Source organism: Balaenoptera borealis, assembly GCF_965194805.1.
Source record: "Balaenoptera borealis genome assembly, chromosome: 16".
NCBI lineage: Eukaryota > Metazoa > Chordata > Mammalia > Artiodactyla > Balaenopteridae > Balaenoptera > Balaenoptera borealis.
Genome location: NC_138872.1, coordinates 15,812,491 through 15,833,798, shown reverse-complemented (window position 1 = coordinate 15,833,798; position 21,308 = coordinate 15,812,491). Strand labels below are relative to the sequence as shown.

The following is a 21,308-nucleotide window of genomic DNA, read 5'->3' as shown; positions in this document are numbered from 1 at the left end:
AGAGGAGGGACCGTGTCCATTTATTCACCGCTGTTTCCCCAGCACTATATGTAGGGCCTGGCCCATGCACACATTCCAGTAAATTTGATCAAAGAATGGATGAGTGCTCCATAAGCAGTCTTTTTTTTATTATTGCAAAGTTCCAAAATGAACCAAAACTGAAAAAGCATAAATGAAAGTACAACAGCCATTTAGGTAGAAAACGTTAAATGCGGTAGCTTCAACACACATTTCAACAGAATCAGTCAGTTCAGTTCAGATTAACGTCAACATATTACAAAGAACTAAGAAGCCTCGAGGGGTCCCTGCCGGGACGGAAGGACACTGACCTCCGGGAGGCCTTTCTCCCCATCTCGCCTTCCGAAGCAGCAGCCACACCTTCCGGCTCTTGAAACAGCTCAGGCGCCTCCACGCAGGGGGCGGCGGCACAGAACCACAGACAAAGCTGGCCAAGGGCCAGGTCCTGCATCCCCACCGAAGGAGGGCTCGGCCAAAAGGCACTGGGGCTCAGAACACAGAGTGCTGTGCCGAGGACCGGGCAGGGACGGCAGCGCTGGAGACCAGCTCAACAGGCTGCTTTGGGTGTAGGCGGCTCAGGGCTTCCCAGTGCCCCCCACGCCCCAGCCCAGGTTGCTCAGGTGGACCACGGTGAGGGTGCCTGGTGCCGCTGGAAGGGCAACTCGGTCTGGAGCGTGCTGGGCAGAGCCAGCCGAGGGCTCTGCCTACGAGGACCTGCCTGTGTGACCCGCTCGCTGTCCGCAGCACAGGGAGTTCGGAACAGGGAGAGACCTTTCCAACAAAGCGTCTTGTTTTTGACTACACTGAGCTTAATTTGAACAGGCAAATCCTCTTGAGGGGTGGGAGGCCATCACGTCTCTGAGGGGCAGAGGAGGGTGCTTCGGAGCTGGCTCTGGGGCATGCCGGGTCCCGGGAGCAGGCACGGAGGAAGGTGGTCAGGCAGAGGTGTCCTGCTGCCCGCCCCTCTGGGTTTTTAGTTTAAGCTCCGGTTAACCTCCTGCCGCAACTTCTGTGCGGGGCCGTTCCTGGGCTCAATCTGCAGGAGGCTGTTGATGTCCGCAAAGCTGGATTTATAGTCCTGAGAGGAGAGAGAGGGTGTGGGGATGGAGCCCCGGCCCAGGGAGACCAGGCGGGGGTGGGGACCGCTGCTGAGCCCGCACAGGGTTTCTGCACCCCAGCCTGGAGGCCTGCCTGGAGCACCTGGGCCCCTGGACGAGAAGGCACGTGGCAGGTAGCCCTCACCTGGGCCGTGCTCTGGAAGTGCCAGCACAGGCACAACTGGCTGTGGCTCTGTTGGTGCCTCTGGCCAGAATCTCTTTACCTTGAGTGCTTTGTAGGCTTGAGCCCGTCTGTAAAACGCCTTCACGTTCTTTCCGTCCAGCCTGAGGGCTTCTGTGCAGTCCTTCACGGCCTCCTTGTACTGCTTCAGCACCAGATGGCAGAGCGCCCTGAGGGGAAAGAGCGGGCCACGCAGCAGTCTGAGTAGCGCCCTGCGGCTCCCCGAACGCACCCACCACTCCCACTGTGCTGGGTGCTTCTTCCCTCCCGCAGTCCTCACAGCCGCCCAGCCCCCTTCTGCAGAGGGGACGCGTCAAGCTTCCACCACTACCGAGGGGCAGACCTGGGACTCAGCCCGGGCTCGAACGACTCGAGATCCTGACCGTGTTCGGTGCTATTGTTCTGTCCGCCTCATGCTCCCACACTGTACTCTTTCAAGCGAAAAAAGGCTTCCCGAAACGCTCCCCTTGAGAAAAATTATCTACCTTAAGAAAAGAACAAATACCAGGCTCTAAATAAATACCAGGCATGCTGACATGTTAGCGGTGAAATGTAAAGATGTCTACAACTTATGCGTCAAAGATGATAAGATGGATCAATAGATGGCTACAGTGACAAAGAGAATATAACAATGTTCTTTTTAACTGAAGCGTACTTGATTTTATAACAATGTTTATGAATTTAATTGGGAAGTGTATGGGTGTTCAATACATAATTCATTCAACTTACATTTTGAAAATTTTCACATTCTGCATCAACGGGGGAAAAGTATGTATTTGTATCTTTCTCATTCATTTTTAGTCCTTTCCCCCAACGATAATCACTAAAAACGAAACAGATATCCATTCCACCTCACTTTTTAATGGGTACATAGTATTCACTTGTATGTACCATAATTTATTAATTCCTTATCAGTAGATATTTTTCACTGTTTCCAGTTTATAAATAAACGATGCTACCATGAACATCCTTGCGCATAAATCTTAGATGCCTATTAGGAGGGACTGCTGCATCAAAAGGTACATACATTTAAATTTTTGATTATTACCAAAATGCTCTCCAAAAACCAGCTGACCCTTGAGGAACATGGGTTTGAGCTGCGCGGGTCCACTTATATGCAGATTTTTTTCAATAACAAATTCTAGAGTATTACACCACCTGCATTTGGTGGACTCCACAGATGCAGCAGAACCGCAGATATGAGAGGACGACTGTAAATTATGCTGAGATTTTTTGACTGCAAGGAGGGTCAGTGCTCCCAACAGCCGCCTTGTTCAAGGGTCAAGTGTACTTAAGAACAGTTACTAACAGAGACTATTTTCCTGCAACTGTACCAACCCTGGGTCTCAACCTTTAACTTCTGCCAATATAGAAGAAAACAGCATCTGTTTTAATGCAGTTGCTTTAAATATAGGTAAAGCTGAGTGTCTTTACGTAAGATTTTTAAATCTTATGAAATAAAATTTATCCAACTTCTTTCATGACTTCTGTGGGTCCCCTTCCACTACCACCAAATACCTTCCCCACTGCAAGATAATTAACCCACACATTGTTCTAGAACTTAATGGTTTTACTTTTTACATTTGAAACTGTGATCCACTTAGAATTTATTTTAAAATAAGAAGTGAGGGTAGGGATTCAGGTTTCTTTTGAACTCTCTCCAGCCAACCCAACACCATTTATTGGATAATTCCTCTTTTTCCCATACTTTATCATATCTAAATTCTCTTATGCTGTTATTCTTTTCCTGACAAATTATGGAATTATTACCAAGAATGTAAAAAAATTCTAGTATTTTCACTGAGATTGCATGGAACTTATAAATCAACTTAGAAAAAGCTTCTCCTTGTAACAATTTAAATGCAGGCACAAATTTTGTGGCATTCTTCCCATTGAAGAGGTCCTATGTTCTTTCCTCTTGAATGTAGGCAGGTTCTGTGACTGTCCTGACCAACAGAGTACAGAGGAACGTATGAGTCCCAGTGGTAGGCTACAGAGGTCTTGCAGCGTCAGCCTGTTCTCTGGGGACACTTGCTCTTGGAGCCTTCAGCTGCCATGCGAGAAGCCAGCTACCCTGAGGCCACCATGCTGTGAGGACACTCAAGCCAGCATATGCGACAAGGCTGCCAGGAGAGAAGAAAAAAGGCTCCAGCTTGCTCTATCAGTTCCATTCCCCAGCCATTTCAGTCATCCCAGCCCTGGTGCCAGATATGCAGGAGAAGTGTTTAGATGACTCCAGTCCCAGCTACCATCTTGTTGACCCTGAATGAGAGACCCTGAGTAAGAACTGCTCTTTCCGAATTCCTGGCTCACGAATCATGAGCAAAATAAAACGGCTGTTGTCAGCCACTAAGTTTTAGAATAGTAGTCCCTGATCTAAACTTGAACACAGAAGAATTCTACGGAAACTAAAGTGTTCTCTCAATGGACTCTGGTAATTTAAAGAATTAGCCAAATTTCTGGGAAGTAGAGGAACCACAGTATAAGCATTAGGTACTATTTGGTGACTTCCGAATATAAATGTTGCAATGAAAATGATTACATATGAACTCCAAAGATTATATTCAAGATGTGAAAAACGCATAACTTTGGCCTATAAAATAAACACCCTTGGCTTTTGGTAAACAGAATGATTTTGTATCCAATCAGAAGGGTTTTCATTATGAAGGAGACAAGTTAGTGAAAAGGAACTCAAGCTTTGGAGTATAAACACCTGACTTAAATCGCAGCTCCACCATGTATTAGTTGTTTAACTTTATGATCATTTAATTCATCTTTCTGAACCCGTTTTCTCTTAGGTAAACTGGGACCATGACCTAACCTGAAGGACTGCTGTGAGTACTAAATGAGACTCTTCTGGAGGTCCATTCAGGGCCTGGCAAATTGTAGGTGCCAAGTACCTGACAGTGATATCCACTCAGGTATCAACTGTACAGACAGAACCAGAGCCTAAGATGATGCACTGGTCCATACAGATGCATATGTACGAAGTGGAGCATTAAAGTGGCATCCAGGATGTGGTATATTCCGCCACAATGGATAGAAAATTGATCTGTATAAAGCTTTCAGTCTTCTAAATTAAATTTATACAATCAATGTAATTACAACCAAAAGCCCAACAAGATACGGTTTGGAATTTATCACAGTGAGCCTAAGGTTTAGCTAGAAGATCAAAGTTGGGAAAATAGCCAGGGATGCTCTGATTAAGAAGATTAAGGAAAAGACCAGCCCTACAAGATGTATTGCAAAGCAATAGTAATTAACAGTGTGGCACAGACACATTTGCATGAAAACCAGTATTTAAATAAAACACTGTCCTGAATGTGGTAAAAATCCAGGAAAATGGGTTAATAGAGGTCTCCAGCAACATGAGGTAATAAGCAAGGCCAGAGAGCCCACAGAAAGAGGAGTTAGAAGATGCTGCTGGACTTCCCTGGTGGTGCAGTGGTTAAGAATCTGCCTGCCAATGCAGGGGACACAGGTTCGAGCCCTGAGTCAGGAAGATCCCACATGCCGCGGAGCAACTAAGCCCGTGCGCCACAACTACTGAGCCCGTGCGCCACAACTACTGAAACCCGCGTGCCTAGAGCCTGTGCTCCACAACAAGAGAAGCCACCGCAATGAGAAGCCCGCGCACCGCAACGAAGAGTAGCTCCCGCTCGCCGAAACTAGAGAAAGCCCGCGCGCAGCAACAAAGACCCAATGCAGCCAAAAAAAAAAAGCTGCTGCTGCACAAACATAAACAAAGGGGCTGCAGCCCTTTTTCCCGAGTTAGCCTGGCTGACTGAGGCACCTGGGTCCAATCGGCCAGTAAAACCACAGATCCAAAATGCCCAAATCCATGCTTTAAAAGTTCCCTTTTCAACTCATTTGGCAGCAAAACCTGACCTGAACTTACACGAGGCTGCTTAGTCTTTCTTTACACCATTCCATGTGATCCTGGAATTTCCGTATGTTTCACTGCAGAAACACTTAACGATTAACTTCCGCGAGCTGCCCAGACCCTGCTGAGTGTTACGTGACTCAGCATATGCACTATGATACCTTCCTAAAATCGGAAACACATTTTTTTGTTTTGGATAAGGAACGGTGAGCCTATAGGAGACCCAAGATTTCTGAACTAAAGAGTAATGTTGGGAAGGAGAAACAGACTCACAAGATTTATTAACGTCTTATAACAAATGTTTGGATCAGATCTGGTCCCTTGCTGAATGTTTCAAGCTTCTGACAGTAAAACTAACAGATCTCACTGGAGCCAGGTTCCAATTCTGTCTCCGCCATTTATTGGCTGGGTGAGCTGAGGAAAAGCTCTTCCTGCTCTGAGCCTTGGTTTTCTCAACATTAAAACAGGATGAGCATCTACTACCAATACCTTTGAGGGCTACTGCTGAGCAGGGACGCCTACACAATAAAGAGACAGTACCCTGGCTCCCAGGCTCTCACTGTTGGTGGAAAGAATCACCGACCACTGGCGGCAGCTCAGGGCGCAGGCCCTTCTATAGCGCCCCAAGTCCAACCCCGCAGGCTAGACTGGACCCTTCTCTCTTGCTCAGGCCAGGCAATAGTTAATCCATACCCTGGGTTCTGCCCTGGTGCTCGCAGACAGACAGTGCCGAAATTTCTAAGCAGAGGGTCTTGGAGAAGCCCACGGGGTGAGAGTCGGGGAAGGTGCAGAGGCTTTGATACTTGTGTTGGGGGTGTGTTTGCATAGCAAGCCCACAGCTTTTCCTCGCATCCTATGTTTATCTGGTTAATGAAAACTCGGGGGGTGGGGGGCGAACAAAGCCCAGGCTCCCCTTGGGCACCCCTCAGTTTCTGCCCTTTAAGAGAGTGAGTGCCACTGGCAACGCCTATCTCACCGTGACCAAAGAGTGTGAATGCACGTTTTGAGCTGTAACACACAGGCATACCTCGTTTTACTGTGCTTCACAGGTATTTTGAAGATATCAAAATTGAAGATTTGTGGCAACCCTGCATCGAGCAAGTCTACTGGCACCATTTTTCCAGCAGCATTTGTTCACTTTGCATCTCTGTTTCACATGTTGGTAATTCTCACAATATTTCAAACGTTTTCATTATGATTATACTCGTTACAGTGATCTGTGATCAGTGATCTTTGATGTTACTACTACGACTTGCTGCTCAAATGATGACTGGCAATTTTTAGCAATAAAGTATTGTTAAATTAAGGTACGTACGTTGTTTTTTAGACATAATGCTATTGCACATTTAACAGACTACAGTATAATGTAAACGTAACTTTTAGATGCACAAGGAAACCCCAAAACTCGTGTGACGCGAGTTATTGCGATATTTGCTTTACTGTTGTGTTCTGGAACTGACCCTGCGATATCTCCGAGGTATGCCTGTACTGACTAAATGCTGGGATGCAGAGCCCATCACAGTCTAAGAGAAGACTGCGGGAGAATGTTCGGTGTCCTGAAATCCCCCAGGCCAGCCGTGTGGAAGGTACCTGTTGCTGTATGTGGCGGATTCCAAGTTACTAAACCAGAGGCTCTCATTGTACTTCTCAATCGCTTGCTTATGGTTCCCCTTCTTTACAAGCTCATTGCCTTCCTCCTTCAGAATTCTGGCTCTCTCCACATCCCCAGCAGAAGGCACTAGATACAAATTCAGAAGAGGAAAAAACCATGGAGCAGGTGCCCAGCTGAGCTCCAGGAGATCTCTTGGGCAGCGTGTCTTCTAAGCCGTCTAAAACGCTCTGTCCCCAAAGCGTTCCTGCACTGTGTAAAGCATCCTGCCTGAGTAATGAGACCCCCGATCAATGGCTTCTGGGATATTAAACACAGTTCTTCCTTTGGAAGAGATTGGGACTCCTGATATAAACATACTTTTACACACACAATGATGAATACACAATAAAAAGTAACCCAGGTTCTGGCCTCAGCACTGCCACTCAGTAGCTGGAAGTCCTGTGTGACCTACCTAACGCTTCTGGACCTCAATTTGCTCACCAATACATTGGGGGCAATACCTATTCCACACAGGGCTACTGTCAGGATGAAATGTGAGAAAACAGGAGAAAGTGCAGAGCACTCTATAAACTTAAAGCAGGAGAATAAGTGAGAAAGTATTTAAATAAACAAGCATGTGGTAAAAAAGGGTGAAGATCCTGGGCTTCCAGAAAAGGGCAGAGGTATCCGCTACTCCTCAGCTGTTTTGGTCTGAGCCTGTGAGTGTTCTCCCCAACTCGACACCTGCAGCTGTGCCCCAGCCTTCGGGGTGGCGGGGTGGGGAGAGGGAGACAGGGAGAAAGAGAGACAGAGAACAAGGTGAAATGCCAGGTGCCCCACCTGGCCTTGGGGCCCTTCACTGCACGGCCCCAGTTAATTATTCCAGCCCCAGCTCCCATATAACCTGCTTTTTCAATTTTTAAAAACTATCTTTATAAAATACTCAATATTTATGACAAGGGTAAGGTTTTAGGAATAAAACTAATACTCTTGAACTCATCCCTCACCTTAAGAAACAGAACATTTACTAAGACCTCTGAAATCCTGTGAGCCTCTCCCGCAATCAATCCAACCCTGGAGGAAACCATTATCCCCAATTCTGTGCACACCAACCCCCCCCCACCCCGTTTTCTTGGTTAGTTTAACTATATATACAATAGTATCTATAAACTATTTATTGTTTACGTTGTTTTAGAACTTCAAATAAAGGAATACATAATTCTATGTATTCTTTTTCCCCTCAAAATTATACTCCTGAGATTCATCTGTGTGGATGCACACACCTGTAACTCCTTCATTCATTCTCACTGCTGCAATGCAACTGATTCATCCAGTCTACTGTTTATGGAGACTTGGGTTATTTTGCTTTTCGCTCTTACCGAATCTTTTTTTTAATTAAAAAAAAAAAAATTATTTATTTTTGGCTGCGTTGGGTCTTCGTTGCTGCACGCGGGCTTTCTCTAGTTGTGGCGAGCAGGGGCTACTCTTCGTTGCAGTGCGCGGGCTTCTTATTGTGGTGGCTTCTCTTGTTGCAGAGCACAGGCTCCAGGCACGCAGGCTTCAGTAGTTGTGGCATGTGGGCTCAGTAGTTGTGGCTCACGGGCTCTAGAGCGCAGGCTCAGTAGTTGTGGCACACGGGCTTAGTTGCTCTGCGGCATGTGGGATCTTCCCGGACCAGGGCTCGAACCCGTGTCCCCTGCATTGGCAGGAGGATCCTTAACCACTGCGCCACCTGGGAAGTCCCTCTTACCGAATTTCTGCTCTGAACGTCCTTGTACATGTCTCCTTGTGCACACATGCACGAGTTTCTCTAGAAGCAGAGCCAGTGGGTTGCAATGTGCACACATCCTCAGCTTCACCTGGGCTCTGCAACGCACCCCACGCTGCCCCACGCTTGTCCCCGCTAGCCACCAGCGATGCCCCACCACTTCATTCTCTCACTCCTTCCACTGCCTCTGCCGAAAACCCCCTTCCCTTCGCGCCTGAAGAGCTCACCCTTTCAGGCCCAGCTCAACCTGTCACCTCCAGGAGCCTTTCCCCAGCTCTCCCAAGCACACTGATGGCAGTTCCCAATTTGAATTCCTCAAACATTAGAGACTCTAAAGCACTTGTTCTTCCTCCTGTATTTTTAAAATTTATTGAGATACAATTTATCTACCATAAAATTCACCATTTTAAAGTGTACAAATCACTGATTTTAGTGTATTCCCAAAGTTATGCAACCATTACTACTACCTAATTCCAGAACATTTTCATCACTTCCGAAAGAAACCCCATACCCATTAGCAGTCCCTCCCATTCCCCTGCCCCCATCCTCGGTAACCAATCTACTTTCCGTCTTTTAGGATTTGCTACTGTGGACATTTCATCTAAATGGAATCATACAATATGTGCTCTTTTGTGACTTCTTTCACTTCGCATAGTGTTTTCAAGGTTCACCTGTGTTGTACCATGTATCAGAATTTCCTTCCTTTTTATCGCCAAACGATACTGCACTGTACGGATATACCACAGTTTGTTTATCCATTCATCACGTGAGGGACATCTGGGCTGTTTCCACTTCTGGGCTGCTATGAATGAGGATGCTGTGAACATTTGTGAACAAGCTTTTATGTGAACACGTGTTCGATTCTCTAGGAGTGGGACTGCCGCTGCGCAGCTCTTAAGTGGATGTTCGTTTTAATGCATCTCATGTGAAGCCCTTTACACACATAAAGCTTTCAGCCCCGGCTTGGGACTTGAGTGAGCAGATAGGAACCTATCTCACCAACACGTGGTGGGATCCAAGTCAGCTGGAAAGCCCAGCCAGAGTCCCACTAGCAATTCTTTTTCCTCTCTCCCATGCCCTGAGAGGCTCAATGGCTTCTTCAATTCAAGATGCTGTCTATCTGATAACAATTCAGTGGGCTGGGGTAGGGGAAGTGGTGGCAGGAAAGTTTCTTTTGACACTGATTGTAAGATATCTCCTGATTTAAAAAAGTTAAATTGTTTGGGGAGGGGAGAGGGATTATTGCATTTTTAGACTTGGGGAGATTAGTCTTACATTTAAAGGTTACCCCCAGAGGCCAACCCAGCTTTATAGAGGAGGAAAAGGAGGGATGGCTCGATAGCTCAGACAACAGCGTAGACCAACCCTTACTGCTGAGGCTGCAGCGAGAAGGGGTGTAGACGTAGAAGTAGCAGGCAAGGCTGGGCGGTGGTCCCTCTACTGAGCATCTCTGATGTGGCCTCTGGGGGCAGCCCGTGGAGAGAAAGGTTACTCTGTGCTACATCAGACACTAAGCAACAGGGATCTGCTCCTTAATTCTCCACACCATGGTGCCACAGGAAAGGCTGAGGAGCTCCAAGTGGCAGAGCCCAGAGAACTCTGGACTCCAAGCCCAACCCTGTTCCTTCCATAACGCCATGTATTACTTCACCTCCCTGGGCCTTGGTTTCCCGATCTGTGCAGTCCGGAGAGTAATCCCTTCCCTGCCTGAGTCACTCTGTCATTATCAGGACCAAACAAAATGAGTTAATAGGGAGGTGAGCGCTCTTTCAAATGAAGGACACATGTGGGTGTATCATGGGCCTGGATTCATTTAAGCTCACTGATCTGTTCATGCCACAGATATTAATAAGCACCTGGTTATAGTTCAACCTCAACTACCTCTTAAAGTAACTACCACTACATTTTTATTACCTACTGTATACTTTGTTTATCTAAGTCGCTCTAATTTCAAAAGAAGTTCCTTAGGCTTCCCTCCTAGTACTCATGCCTCCTACTCCCTGCCCAATACTCACGCCTTCCTGAAACTTGGGTCTTTACAGTGGTCTCCTTCTCAGGACTGTTTCGACACATTAATGTTTTGGCCTTCCTCCTGTATTTTAAATTGCTCTGTTTATGTGTCTCAGTCTCTCACTGGGCCGAGAGCTTCCTGAGGGCCTCTCTGGGCCACACTGCTCAGCACAGGGCCTGGGACACACCTGGCTGTGACTCCAACAAAAGAATGAAGTAAATGGTAGGTGCACTGAAGGCGTCGAGTTCATTAGCACCCCACGTTCTCATGCTAGGGAGGGAATTCTCCCCACGGCCAGATAGGTTTCCTCCTGGGAAAGGGAACGACTCCTGCCCTCCTGTACACCCGATACAAGGCTCCAGCCCCGCCTCCTCTGCACCTCCCATCCTCAATACCTCACTTGCTGGGCTGGGAGGATGCCCCTGGAGCATTATAAGAGTTTCCAGTTGCCCCTGCCTGGAGAAGGGCCTCTTGTTTTTATAGAGCTGAGGTGGACAGTCTCCTGTTTGGGGCTACCTGGCTTTGATCTCCCGTCTCTTACTCACCCCCCTCCAGGGACTTATACAGTGTGTGTGTTCCTCCAGCTATGGAGGTGGAGCGGACGGTATAGAGCTGAGCTCATCACAAAATCTCAAGCCCTGGTCACAGTGACGAGTGCAGGGAATGGCCTGTGACCATATAAGGCCAAAATAAATTGAGAAAAGAGGAGCTGGGGATTTGGGGGAAAGAAACCCTCTCTTAGGTAGCTATCAGAAAAAGAACTCTTTCTCTCCCTCTGGGTCATGAGGCATGGCACATGGATGCGAGTCAAGGAACTGCTACAGCTATTGTACTACTTTGGAGGGAAGACTGCCTGCAGACAAAGCCGATACACGTTAGAGAAGAGCGCAGACAGAAATGCAGAGAAATGGAGCCAGAGTCTGATGATGTAGTGAGCTGCTGGAGCAAGCCGTGCCTGAACCTGAACTCCAGGCCTTTCAGTTATATGGGCCAATAAATTCTCTTTATTATCTTTACCACATGAAGTTTTTCTGTTCTTTCAACCAAAAACATCCTAAATGATACATCCAAATGCTGCCGGAGGAATGAGAAGGGAACTAACACCGGATACCTGTGCGCCAGGCTGGGAGTTCAACGAGCCTCACATCACCTAATCCCTACACCTGTGGGGTAGGCTTTCTCATCGCCCACTGCAGAGCTGAGGAGACAGTCTCTAAGAGGTTAAGGCTTTTTTGTTTTGTTTTTTACTTTGTTTATAGGATTTTTAAAAGAACTCATCTTACACGAGGCCAATTTTTACAGGATTACTCTAAAGAAAGTGGCTCTGGGGAGACTGGACCCTCTCTGGGCAGGAAGTCACAGCTTACCTCTGCTCTTCGTAGCTGTGGTTTCTTTGGATTTGCTTTTAGCCGTCTCTTTGCAGTTTTCCGAAGGCAAACACTCCCACCTCTTCTGAGCTGAAACAGGCACCAAGGGGATAGAGGGCAGCTTCTGGCGCCAGTCGGGCCCAAAGGAGTCCATAAGAGCTCTGGTCATTCTGGAAAGGCAGGCAGGATCACAGAGAGGTTTCCAGCTGGGTCAGGAAGATATTCCTCCTCTCGTAAGCCCAAAGGAGGTATACGAGAGCCGGTTATCATCTGCCCCTGGTTTGAACCATCTCTTTGTACGCTTCTGACTCGCAGCAGGAAAGGAACAGGAGCCTGCCGCCGTATACGTCTTCTCAGGTCGGCCACCACGACACTCCCTCCCTGCCTGGCCCTTGCTTGTCACACTATGTTAACTTCAAAGGGATGATCTGGTGCTTGCTAAGGTAATTAAACCTGACCCCCAAGGGACCATGCATGCCCCAAGAACCACATGTTTTATATTTTCTTAATGAATCTATTACAAGGCCATGCAAACACCTGACATTTGATTAATGCTCAGAGATTTTTTAAAAAAATGCAAATCTTATGTCATTCAAATTTTAAAATCTTTCAGTGGTTCCCATTTCACTAGGCTGGCAGGGCCTGAGACCTGGTGCCCTCCCACCCCTCCGTTTTTATCGTGTGCCACGCTGCCTCTCGATCCTCACGTTCAAGCGTTTGCTCGTGCTCTCCCCTCCCCCCAGAACAATCTCCTCCACTTCCCATTCCCCACTCCCACCTTCTAGGCTCAGGGACCATGCTGGTTTTAACTGATCTCCAGCACCTGGCACCCACGAGGGCCCATTAAGTATGTGCTGAGTGAGTACATGAAGCTAACTGTAACTTCTGCTCCTACAACAATGTTCCTGTGTTACTAGAATGAGGAGCTCACAGACTGATATCACTACATACTCAGGGGCTCTAAGCCCCCAAAGCTGTTTTTCTGATCGGCCCAGCTGCTTCAAAACTCTATCCTCCTCCACCCTGCTCCCTAACCCTCCTCCTTGGACTTCCCCACACCCTAAATACAAACCTACCTGCACGGGCACACAGCAATTCCTATTTCTCTCCCATCAAAACAGAAGAGCTGACAGGGCCAATCCCTCCACCTCCGCTCGGGATCCATCTTTCCCTGCCTCTCTTGGGCCACACTCGGCCAGCACCGCCCTCTCCCACATCTGCATTCTTTCTCTCTACCGACTCCAACTCTCAGCAGCTAACTCCTTCCTCCCGGGCAGACCCCTGACACGGCAGCTACGCTCCTCTGCCCCTTCCCAGCCAGACTCCTTAAGCCCACTGCCATTTGGCTTCTGATCCCATTGAACTGCTTCCATCAGAATCACCAGTGACTTCATTCCTAAACCCTGAGTCTACTTAAGCTCATCGAAACACCTGATCCGAATGGCGTCTTCGTCCCTCTGAAACGCTCCTGCCTTCGTGATACTAAACGCTCTGGTTTCCTCCTCCTGCTCCAGCTGCTGTTCCTCTGTACGTCCCTCAAATGTTGGAATTCCTCAAACTCCATCCTCTTCCCCCCACACACTTGCTGTGGTGCTCTGTTTTTTTCCCACAACCTCAAGCCGCCTCTATGCTGATGACCTTCAGATCTCTATGTTTGGCCCATAGTTTTCCTCCTTTGCTCTGAATGCATGTAAATGCCCAGCCGGCTTCTTGCTTCTCTGGTCTCCGCCCCACAGTCACCTCCAACTCGGTGTGTCAACCACCTGGACGCCTCCTCTCTTCTTCCCTTCCCCCCACCCTCCAACCGCCAACACTTGTTGAAATACCACCTGAATGTCCCCTGAATCGGTCCCACTGTTCTCTATCCACCATCTCTTCTGGATTACTGCCCGCCCCGTTCCTATTCTGTTCTCCTTCATGGTCGACACAGCGGGCGGCCACTCAGCTTTTCTCTCAAATCTGCTCATGTTGCCCCCCTGCTAAAGACCCTTTCACGATGCCTCACTGTGTTTGGATTAAATCCAAGCCCCTGGACACAAGGCCCTGTGTGATCTGGCCTCACCAGCCTTCCTGAACCGAGCCCCGCGTGTGCAGCGCCATGAGCAGCGGACTCCTCACCATCCCTCTAACACCTCCTACTCACTCACCGTGCACACGCTGCCCATGCTCCTTGCCGGCCCCTGGCCCAGAGCACTATTCATCTCTCTGTCCCAGCTCACCTTTTCTGGAAAGCCCTCTCTGGTCTCCCCCTGGCAGTTAGGTGCCTTCTACCACAGCACTCGTCACACTGCAGGTTTGCCTATGACTGACTGCCGTCCTCCTGGAGACCAGGAGCTCTACTAGGGCAGGAAGAGGTATGTCTCAGTCATCAGCCCAGGCCCTAGTGCAAAGTCTGGCACATAAGTGGCAGATTTTCTTGAATGATAGAGACTAAAAGGAAGCAGAGAGAACACAAGTCAAGCCGGAAAGGACGCACTAAACAGGTACCATGGAGTCCTGTTCAGGGTTTCTGTTAGTGTGGTGTCTGGCTTTCTAACAGACCATGCAAAGAGGGGAAACATGACCAGTTACCCAAATGAGGGCATCCTGAGATTAAAGACAACTGCTCAGAAGACCAGAAAGACATTTCACCTGAGGGGCCTTGTGAAGGGGTCACAGTACAATATACTGAACCATATCCACAAACAATAGCCCTATAGCCTGGGGTGATAGCTGCTTGTTCTGTGTCTTACTTTCCCCACTCTAGTTAGCTCTTTGGAGCAAGTGGGGTCTATCTCTTTTTTATATCAGTATTCCCCACTGAACCTGGCTTAAACAGAGCTCAATTAAGTGCTACTGTGTGAATGCATTTGAGCATCTAGGCAAAAAAAAACAAACCCAAGACTCCACAACTCAGTAATTCTGACCCCTTAAAAACCTGCTAAAATACAACAGCTGACTGTCCTTCCACACTTTCTGCACATGCTCATTAGGAGTTTCTAAGCCTAGCCCAAAGGGATCCTCCCAGAGGACGACCAAAGCAATGGTTCCGAGCTAATCAGGGAGGACAGGACGTCTCAGAGAGACTGACCACAGTGACTCGGGCTCACCTGCTGCTGCCTTCCAAGGCTGACGTCACACTGTCATCAATCTGCAGCACGGTCAGGTAGTCCATGTAGGCCAGGGTGTACTTCTCCAGAGCCTCGTAGGCTGACGCTCGCCGCAGCAGGGGCTTCATGCCAAAGGGAACCAAGGCCAGCGCTCTAGGACAGGAGGCAGAAATGTCATCGGGCTGCTGAGTCACCAGGGCTCCCCGCCGCAGTTCCTTCCAGGTGGGGCATCTGCAGCACTCAGTACATGGGAGGTCATTTCTGACAAGACAATGCTAGACTATGAAGTCTTAGAAGAGGGACTTTTCAACTTAGACTGAAGTGGAGTAGGGAAAGAGGGCAGAGAACCACTACTATTGTGAAATGTGTGCGCGCGTGCATCGATTTTCATAGTTGCAATCCCCCGAAATCAAGAATAAGTGCCTTGTAGCTTTCATGCTTCTATGTTTCTATAGAGCGTGGCCAAGTGGGAATAACAAACAGGCTTTGGAGCCAGATGGAGCAGTGTCTGAATTCCACCTCTGCCACTAACCATGTGACCCCAGGCAAATCACTCTACTGCCTCAATCCTCCACAACCCAGCTCTAGCCTGGGAAGGATGGCTGACTTACCCTACAGAGTGCTCACGAGCGCTCCACGAAAGAAACCTAGCACAGGGCCTGGTACAAATCAACTGAGCACAGGCTCCACGAGCATGCTCACCTTTCTCCTCCTCTCCCACCTATCACCAGGGCATGAATCTAAGGCAATGTCACACGATAGCAGATCTGAGAACACATTAAGGTACATGTGCTAGTTTAGCGATGACCATGAAGGCAATCTCAGATTGGCTTGAAGAAGAAAGTATGAAAAATTATTTAACGTCCTCTACAGCTGGTCATTGATGGATACCATTTTCTTCTTTCTACTTACTTCTTTCGAGGCTATCTATTAACCTCCATTCCTCTTTCTTTCTCTCCCTCCCTCCCTCCCTCTCTCACCCACATCCACCCCAGAAAAAAACCTGAGCAAGCCAGTTACTAGTCTGCAACTCTACCTCACTCCCAGGTCCCAAATCTCACAAAGCCTTAAAGGCCTACCTCTAACTGCCCACCCTACTCCTTTCAGCAGCAGAGCTGAGGCTCCAAAGACACAAGTCAGGGGCCACAAGGACACAAGTCAGGGGCCACAAGGACCAAAGAGAGCTTCCTATTCTCAGTGACCTGCTGACACTTAGTGACATTTCCTAATATCTGTCGCAGAGGTAACTTGGTGGGACCAGAGAAGCCCAGCCTCCCCTCCTGAGCCCCCAGCACCCCGAAGTCAGCCCTGCCCGCTCACGAAGTGCAGTCCTTGATGCAGTCTATGCAGTTCCCGTCCTTCAAGTGGCATGCTGCTCGGTTGGAGTAGAGAACACTTTCTTTTTCTGGGTCTGAAGAACCTGCCCAGGTGGAAGCAGAAAGTGCACTATTAATAGGCTGGGAAATGGATGCCTCAGGATATCAGGGGTGTATCCACACCCTGAGCTCTCTGGGCTTTAGTAAAGGGCAGCAGAGATGATTGAACCCGATCAGGCCTGTTGGTCTGATGGGCTGGCAAGTCTGTCAAGGGAGTGAGAATACCCAGCTTCCTGCCATTCACAGGGTAATCAAGCCTCTGCTCATTCACTCAGTCCAGCACTGAACTTGGTACCAGGCCAAAGATCAAAATGAAATAGCTCAAAGAAATCCATGTTGTAACTACCTGGGTGTGTGTGTGTGTGTGTTTGTTAATTTTAGTACAAGAAGCGTGTAAATCCAATAAAGAAAAAAGAGACGAAAATGTCATAAATGCTATGATAAATGGACTGAACAAGTGTTATGGGGACACAAAAAACTAATTCTACCTGCTCAGAGAGGATTTTGCCAAGTCCGCTGGGTCTGGCAGGACTACAGAGAACTTAACCAGCAGAAGGGCTCAATCTAGCCCATGGGGAAGAGAATCATTACTACCTTTCCCTAAAGGCAGTCCTTATCCTTAGGAATCTCAGAAAGCTCAAGTCCTTTACTGTGGCCACAAGGATTTTCATTCTTAAAAATAATTTTTCAACCACTTCATACCCACTAGCATGAGCCATAATGAAAACAAACAAAAAGTGGAAACTGTCAAGTGTTGACCCAGTGATTCCATTCCCAGGCATATACCCAGAAGAACAGAAAACAAGCTCTCCTTTGAAAATTGTGAAACATATGGAAACCAGTATAACAGATAGTTGATATTCATCACTAAACTCAGCATACAATCTATTTGTTTCCACCTTTTTGTTTTTGATATGACTAAAGCTCCACTCATCCCCACCCTTTTCCCTTTGGCCCCTTCCCCGTCCCCCAGAGGTTGGCATAATCCTGAAGTTGGTATGTCACATTCTCATGTATGTCTATCTTTATTACATAGGTATTCACAGGCAAGACAAAATATCACTTTCTATCTTTTTTTTTTTTTTTCTTTTTGGCCATGCCGCACGGCATATGGGATCTTAGTTCCCCAACCAGGGATCAAACCCGCACCCAGTGCAGTGGAAGCGCAAAGTCCTAACCACTGGACCGCCAGGGAAGTCCACTTCCTTTTAAAGCTTTTCCTAAGTGGCATCATATTGCCTCTCCTGCAGCTTGCCTTTTTCACTAAGTATCATGTTACCATATTGATGCATGATCTCTTTCATTCAATACCAAATATAATAAAATTATCTTCTTTTTTCTCTTATGTTTGCCAGGCCCTGAGTGAGATAGCAAAGTACAGAGATAAGTAAAATACATCCTTGCCCTTAAGAAGCAAGCACAAGTATTCAAAACTTGCAATCTGGGGGCTTCCCTGGTGGCGCAGTGGTTGAGAATCTGCCTGCTAATGCAGGGGACACGGGTTCGAGCCCTGGTCTGGGAAGATCCCACATGCCGCGGAGCAACTAGGCCCGTGAGCCACAACTACTGAGCCTGCGCGTCTGGAGCCTGTGCTCCGCAACAAGAGAGGCCACAATAGTGAGAGGCCCACGCACCGCGATGAAGAGTGGCCTCCGCTTGCCACTACTAGAGAAAGCCCTCGCACAGAAACGAAGACCCAACACAGCCAAAAATAAATAAATAAATAAATAAATTAAAGAAACAAAAACAAAAAAACTTGCAATCCATCTCAAGTTACCAGAGCACGGTTGCTCAGCAAACAGCAGTGGTGTGGTGGAAAGGGCATCAGAACCTACAATCCAGCCTGTGATCCTGCACAAGTCATTCAATCCCCCTGATCACATGTGCTCACCTATCAGATGAAGGTATCATTTCACAGACTTGCTGAAAGGGTTTGTTGTATTAGGTTGCTCCCTGCTCTCCTTTCAAGATCAGGGAAACTGATCAGAGAAATCAAGGGACTTGCCCATAAATTACCTAGAAAATCAGTAGCAGGATCAGAACCAAATTCTGGTCCCCTGCTGAATCCAGACATCAGGCCAGCTCTTCTTGGGGCCCAGAATAAATCCATACAAAAAGACAAGTTTTTCCAGGCCAGCTGGGGTAGGATGAAAGAAAAAGGCAGAAATATCAATACCTCACATTCCTCAGCAACTTTATTAAGTTGAGATGAGGAGCTGGGCCTACAGAGAAGTGTTCTAGAAAACAAGACGGGGCAGTGGGGCAAAAGAGTGGCTTGAAACTGCAAAAATTCAAACAAAAAAGACTGGAACTTAGAGAGGATTTGGGAAAAAGTCTAGCAAAATGATTAAAAACTTGGACTTGGGAATCAGAGAGACCCACATTCAAATTCTGCCTCTGACATGTCTTCACTGTGTCACCCCAGAAGAGGCAATTTAACTCTTCTGGATCCCTCATCTATAAAGCGTCTTACCCGTAAGTTAGTATGAAGATAAAAAGGGATAATGTCTATAATGTCTAGCAAGTACTCAACAAATGCAAGCCAAGGAAATGAGAAAGAGGAGGAAGGCAAAGGGAAAGAGGTACCAACGAGGGGCTGAAAGGGGTTCCAATGAGGCTCTGGGATAAAACATTCTGGAGAGGCTTTGGGCAAAAGGCTGCTGTTGGCTGAAATGAGCCGGAGGCTGGGAGAACTGGTAACAAAAGGTTACTCCTCTGTTGAAAATTCTCCAGTAGCTTCCTATCAGGGAACAAAACCCAAACTCCTTACCATGAACTGCTATGTAAAATGCCTACACAATAAGGTTCTGTCTCTGTAACTGACCAAGTCTTACTACTTCCTCCACTGGCTCCCTGTGCTTTGGCTCCTGGAACACACCCGCTGATTCTGTCTGGGGCCTTTGAAATTACGGTTCCTTCCACCTGGAATGCTCAGCACCCAAGACTTTGTGCACCTGGCTTCTTCTTACCATTCAGATATCACCTCAAATGTCACTTCTGCAAAGAAGTTGTCCTCGTCCTCCCATTCTTCATAAAGGAGCTCCCCAGTCAAACCTATCACATCATCACATCTGTCTTCAATAGCCCTGATCATTACTGCACAGTTGCTGTTTGCTATTTACTAGCTTAAGATCACACCTGTGGCTCCCTCACCAACAAGGATGTATGACCCTTGAGAGAAAGAACCTTCTCCGTCTTATTATACACTCATTACATACAGGTGCTGAACAAATGTTAATTTAAGTAAAGACTGACCCGTTGAGGAGAATGAGAGTTGCCTCAGGGATCAGAATGAGGCCTAAATATCAGAATGGGGTCCAATAGGACAATTAAAAAGCAGGCAGCTCACACACCTATCAGGATGGCCACTATCGAAAGAACAGAAAATAAAATGTGTTGGTAAGGATGCTGAGAAGTTAGAATCATTGTGCCCTGCTGGTGGGAGTGTAAAATGGTACAGCTATTATGGAAAACAGTATGGAGGTTCCCTGCCCCCCCCCAGACTAAAAATACAATTACTATCTGATCCAGCAATCCCACTTCTGGGTATGTATGCAAAAGAATTCAAAGCAAGATCGCGGAGATATCTGCACATTCATGTTCATCATAGCCAAGAGGTGGAAGCAATTCAAACGTCCATTAACATATGAATGGATAAAGACAATATGGTATATCCACACAATGGAATATCATGCAGCCTTAAAAAAGAACGAAAGCCTGTCACATGCTACAACATAGATTATAATGTCATAGACATTATTCAGTCACAAAAGACAAATACTGTATTATTCCACTCATTTGAAGTACCTAAAGTAGTCAAAATCATTGACATGGAAAGCAGAAAGGTGGATACCAAGGGCTGGGGGGGAGAGGGGGAATTAATGTTTAGTGGGTACAGAGTTTCAGTGTTGCAAGATGAAAAAGCTCCAGAGATCTGTTGCACAACAACGTGAATATACTTAACTCTACTGAACTCTACACTTACAAATGGTTAAGATGGTAAATTTAATGTTTTTCTTACCACTGTAAAAAATGATAAAACATCTATTAGTATGGAAATATGTTCCTCTTATGTCATTAAGTAAAAAAGAACCAAGAGGTCTTCCCTGGTGCCGCAGTAGTTAAGAATCCGCCTGCCAATGCAGGGGACACGGGTTCGAGCCCTAGTCCGGGAAGATCCCACACGCCGCAGAGCTAAGCCTGTGCGCCACAACTACTGAGCCTGCAAGCCACAACTACTGAAGCCCGCGCTCCGTGACAAGAGAAGCCACCGCAATGAGAAGCCCGGGCACCACAACCAAGAGTAGCCCCCGCTCGCTGCAACTAGAGAAAAGCCAGCACGCGGCAACGAAGACCCAACACAGCCAAAACTAAATAAATTTATTAAAAAAAAAATCCACACACACACAAAGAACCAGTAATAAAACCATGTTACAATAATAATAATAATAAAAGTGGAAAGAAAGGCCAAGGAAGTTTCTCGTAGGATGCCCAAGCTGGGGGATGGGGGAGGAATGGGCGGGCGGTGGGAGGGCCTGGTTGGCCAGTCGGCCGCGGGGTAAGGAAGCCCTAGGCCGAAAGGGCCAGAGCGACGTCTGGGTAGCTGGGGTCGGGGGAGACAAGAGGGAGAAGGAGGCGTGGCGGAGAAATGCGGGGCCGGGGTCGCACCTTGCGCCTGCAGCATCCGTAGCGCGCGGCTGTAGAGTGTGGCGGCCTCGGCGAACTGGCCGTTGCGGAAGCTCAGGTTGCCGGCGGCGCGGAGCTCCTCCACAGAGTCTCGAAGTTTGGGGGCCATCCTGGCGCCGAACCGGTAAACTGGGGGTCGCCTCGGTCCCCCGCGCCGAGGCGTGCGGAACTTCGTCTGGGCGGAAGCACTAGCTGCGAGTGTTTGGGTGCAACGACTGCCCGGACGGGAAGAGGGCGGCAC

At 47.7% G+C, this 21,308-nt stretch overlaps 1 protein-coding gene across 2 annotated transcripts; it reads right to left on the bottom strand.

Moving 5' to 3' along the window:
• Positions 1 to 100: 100 nt before the first annotated feature.
• TOMM34 (translocase of outer mitochondrial membrane 34) lies at positions 101 to 21,306 on the bottom strand. Of its 2 annotated transcripts, none has more exons than XM_082361804.1 (7): positions 21,050 to 21,306; positions 16,326 to 16,425; positions 15,006 to 15,158; positions 11,917 to 12,122; positions 6,770 to 6,917; positions 1,340 to 1,466; positions 101 to 1,096 (listed from the first exon to the last, which is right to left on the bottom strand). In XM_082361804.1, the coding sequence occupies exons 1-7, from the start codon at positions 21,174 to 21,176 to the stop codon at positions 992 to 994; spliced, it is 966 nt and encodes a 321-aa protein (XP_082217930.1). In that variant the 5' UTR covers positions 21,177 to 21,306; the 3' UTR covers positions 101 to 991. The 2 variants fall into 2 exon arrangements, with proteins under 2 accessions (XP_082217930.1, XP_082217931.1); XM_082361805.1 differs by having other exon boundaries at positions 11,917 to 12,086.
• Positions 21,307 to 21,308: the final 2 nt, after the last annotated feature.

Excerpts from the sequence above, each read along its gene's own strand:
- TOMM34 (XM_082361804.1), bottom strand. The coding sequence starts at position 21,176 with ATGGCCCCCAAACTTCGAGACTCTGTGGAGGAGCTCCGCGCCGCCGGC. Across the intron at positions 12,123-15,005 it reads GCCTTGGAAGGCAGCAGCAG|CTGGAAACCTCTCTGTGATC; the intron begins GTGAGCCCGAGT and ends TTCCTGACCCAG. Across the intron at positions 1,467-6,769 it reads TCCGCCACATACAGCAACAG|GGCGCTCTGCCATCTGGTGC; the intron begins GTACCTTCCACA and ends CTTTCCCCTCAG.